Raw genomic sequence first — 3504 nt, 5'->3', positions numbered from 1 at the left:
CTCTCTCTCTCTATCTCTCCCCCTTTAGGTGTTGTTTTAAATCAGGTATTTCTGTGGTCTTCAAAAGCCAACACATACACACAATTATACAGAGAGTTTCCCATAATTTCATGTTTTTTTATTTGACCTTTAGGCTGCCACTCAGTTTAAAAACAGCCTGATGAAACTCATGGAGATCCTCATGTCTAAAGAGCCATCCTATGTTCGCTGTATCAAACCTAATGATGCCAAGCAGCCAGGTACACTTTTACATCTTCTAATGTTCTTTTCTTTGTGCTCTAATTAATACATTTTGATTGATTCTACTACATCATTCTTTCTCAGGGGTTAATTATGAAATAAAATTATAAAATAATAAAAAAATTAAATTAAACAATTGTTGAGTTTTTTCAATGAAAGTCTCCCAGAGAATAGATTCTGCCCTCTGAAGCATTTCAATATGAAATAGACTGAGGGAGTGTTGGATTTGCATCAGCAACAAGAATGTTTTTTCAAAATATATAAAATAAATGAATACATTAATTTGAGGTAATTAATGGCCTTACGGCTCGTTCACACTGCCTACCTGAGCACAGCGTTTGCATGGCAGAACATCTTGCTTATTTCGGTGCCAATATAAAAAGTTGAGGTCTCGCCTATTTTTCCCATGGGGTTCCCAGAAAAAATAGTCAGTGAAAAGGATCTGTTCATACTCATACTGACAATGTACCAGCAACATGTACACCTTTCACTACAGTTTCAATGTCTATACCTGTAGAATGTGTCACAGACATGACAAACAATATAAATACAATTTTTAAACTCAATACCTCCTGTACCTGATTAAAAGCTCTCTGGCGTTTCTGTGGACAGAATCCATTCATATGTTAACAAGGCTGTAATTGTACTGCATTTCTCAAAGGCAAATTCAGTATAGAAAGATAGGGCTGGCAGCAGCACACAGCTGACACGCTGTCGGTGTAAACACTGCACGCGTGCCAGATGCAGCTGTTGAGCACTGTAGCCGACACACGCTGCTCAGGTAGGCAGTGTGAACCGAGTGTGAGTCCCTTCTTGACATCTTACTGTATACATGTGAATGTATAGTATGTACTATATTATAGTATGTGTGCCATACGATTTGCCATCCGTCTATTATTGTCACCAGTAAATGAGATCTCTCCCTGCAGGAAGGTTTGATGAAGTTCTGGTCAGACACCAGGTGAAGTACCTGGGCCTGATGGAAAACCTGAGGGTCAGGAGAGCTGGCTTTGCCTACCGACGTCGCTTTGAAGCCTTCCTGCAGAGGTGACTGACCTTCTCTCGGAATGACTTTCAGCCTCAGTGACTGTTTACTGTGTTTACTCTTATGTTCAGCTTTCTGTCATTATAATTATGTACAAATGGCCTTAGGTATAAGCCCCTGTGTCCTGAGACATGGCCCAACTGGCATGGCAGACTGGCAGATGGTGTCTTGACATTGGTCAATCACCTAGGCTACAAAGCAGAAGAGTACAAACTGGGAAGGTAATGTTTTGTTGGAGGGAGAAGGAGTCACAGACTAAATAAATGGGTGCAAACTAATCATATTTAAAAGCAGTTTGGATTGAGGCGCTCATCAAATGCCATCAACCTCAAAGTACTTGTACTTTCTGCAGGTCAAAAATCTTCATCCGTTTCCCAAAAACTCTCTTCACCACTGAAGATGCACTAGAAGCAAAAAAGCCAGACATAGGTAAGTAACAGCAATATGGATTGTAAACATTAGGGCCAGAAGAGACTCCCACTCAAATATTACCTTTGTGGGATAAATCCTACACTGATTTATGAATCAGCAGGATCTCTTGAACGCATAAATCCACCTTTAATCTCTTTTCTTTGTCGTGTTCCAGCTTTGACGCTGCAGACATCATGGAGAGGCTACAGGGAGAGAGCCAAGTACCAACGCATCAGACACGCAGGTCAGAGCACATCACACTGCTGTCACAGTTTTCTTCCTCTCCCTTACAAAAATAGTCTCAGTGTGTCCCTAAAAGTGAAATAAGTACTCACAGAAGTGATCAGGTCTATTATGTTGTGCTTTTTTATATTTTTATGACTTTGATGCATTTTAATTTAGCCTGCCAAAACTAAACTTTAGTTTGAGTTATTTTTCAGATGGTGTTTTACTTTCATTTTCACTTCTCTAAATGTTGATTTGGGATTTCTTGCATTGTTGTATTGGGCTGGGATCTGCTTTGTTTTTTGCGTGTACATATGCATAAAAATGGCCATCAGAGTTTTGAAAAATGCCCCTCACATGGTCCATGTTCCCACTTGACTGGACATTTATGTATATTTTTTACTTAATTTCACTTTTCCAACATGCTATACTAACTTTGGGATGTTTTCTTTGGCTGGTAAAAAGGTTGCCTTGGTGTTAATATATGCATGTATGTGTATGTATAGTGATAGTGATCCAGTCTGGGTGGCGTGGGATGAAAGCACGCAGGAGGGCTAAGAGGCGTCGACAGGCTGCTGATTTAATACGCAGGTGCTTGACTGATACTTTGTTACGGTTTATTTCTGTATGTATGTTTCAGCTGCATTGTGCACGTATAGTCAATTTTCTTCCTTGTATCTGTCTTTTTTTTTCAGGTTCATAAAAGGCTTCATCTACCGTCATGAGGAATACTGCCCTGAGAATGAGTATTTCCTGGATCATGTACGCTACTCCTTCCTGAAGAATCTACGCAAAAACCTGCCCAAGAGTGTTTTGGACAAAAGCTGGCCGACACCTCCTCCCTCCCTTGTTGAGGTACTAACAGCCGGAGCTACAGAGGCTCATTCTGCTGACTTACATCATTACATACAGATAAAAGTATGAATACCAGTAAGAATCTGTGATTATTAATGCAAACTCTGCATTGTTAATTCCGTGGTGCCCTACAGGCCTCGGAGCACCTGCGGAGGCTTCACATGAGAAACATGGTCATAAAGTATTGCAGGAGGGTCCAGCCTGAATGGAAGAAGCAGGTAAACTGACCACAGAAAGCACAACCTTAACCCTTGAAAGATGAACAAATATGCTAATTTTTCATCTTGCTTGATTCTTTTCCTTTGCTCTAGATGATGCAAAAGGTTGAAGCCAGTGAGATCTTCAAGGATCAGAAAGACAGCTACCCTCAGAGTGTTGGGAGGCTGTTTTTGGACTCCAGGCTGGGTACGTGATTACGTAGTTACAGTGACATCACTCACTGTCACTCTGGCTCCCAGCTAGAAATGGGCAAACACATGGAGCGTGGGTGGAGATGAAGGGGACTAAATGAAGTGTTGTTGCTGCCTGTGACGGCACCCACTTGTCACTCAAAGCATCCATTCCCTTAATTATGCATAACTTTAATCCTTAATATAATTTAAACACATGAACAGGGAATTTAGCTATAGAGATTAAACCCTTTTTTTGTACCAGGCTGTAAACATGTTTATTTCTGCTGTAAAGTTGGGCATTTTAATATGGGGGCCTTATAGAGATTAATTGTTTCT

At 40.6% G+C, this 3504-nt stretch overlaps 1 protein-coding gene across 2 annotated transcripts in view; it reads left to right on the top strand.

Annotated features, from left to right (window-relative positions):
- The window catches only part of myo1ca (myosin Ic, paralog a), a 16114-nt gene that overhangs the window by 7853 nt on the left and 4757 nt on the right, over window positions 1-3504 (top strand). For both annotated transcript variants that reach the window (XM_035666075.1, XM_035666076.1), the window contains 9 exons: window positions 134-239; window positions 1170-1287; window positions 1393-1506; window positions 1638-1714; window positions 1872-1940; window positions 2428-2512; window positions 2617-2776; window positions 2911-2994; window positions 3088-3181. In XM_035666075.1, coding sequence (XP_035521968.1) covers window positions 134-239; window positions 1170-1287; window positions 1393-1506; window positions 1638-1714; window positions 1872-1940; window positions 2428-2512; window positions 2617-2776; window positions 2911-2994; window positions 3088-3181 — 907 coding nt within the window. The remainder of the gene's footprint in view (window positions 1-133; window positions 240-1169; window positions 1288-1392; window positions 1507-1637; window positions 1715-1871; window positions 1941-2427; window positions 2513-2616; window positions 2777-2910; window positions 2995-3087; window positions 3182-3504) is intronic.

This window comes from Morone saxatilis, unplaced genomic scaffold (genome assembly GCF_004916995.1).
Source record: "Morone saxatilis isolate NCDOM2014 unplaced genomic scaffold, NCSU_SB_2.0 Contig20, whole genome shotgun sequence".
Taxonomy (NCBI): Eukaryota; Metazoa; Chordata; class Actinopteri; family Moronidae; genus Morone; species Morone saxatilis.
This window is presented reverse-complemented; position numbering and strand designations above follow the sequence as displayed.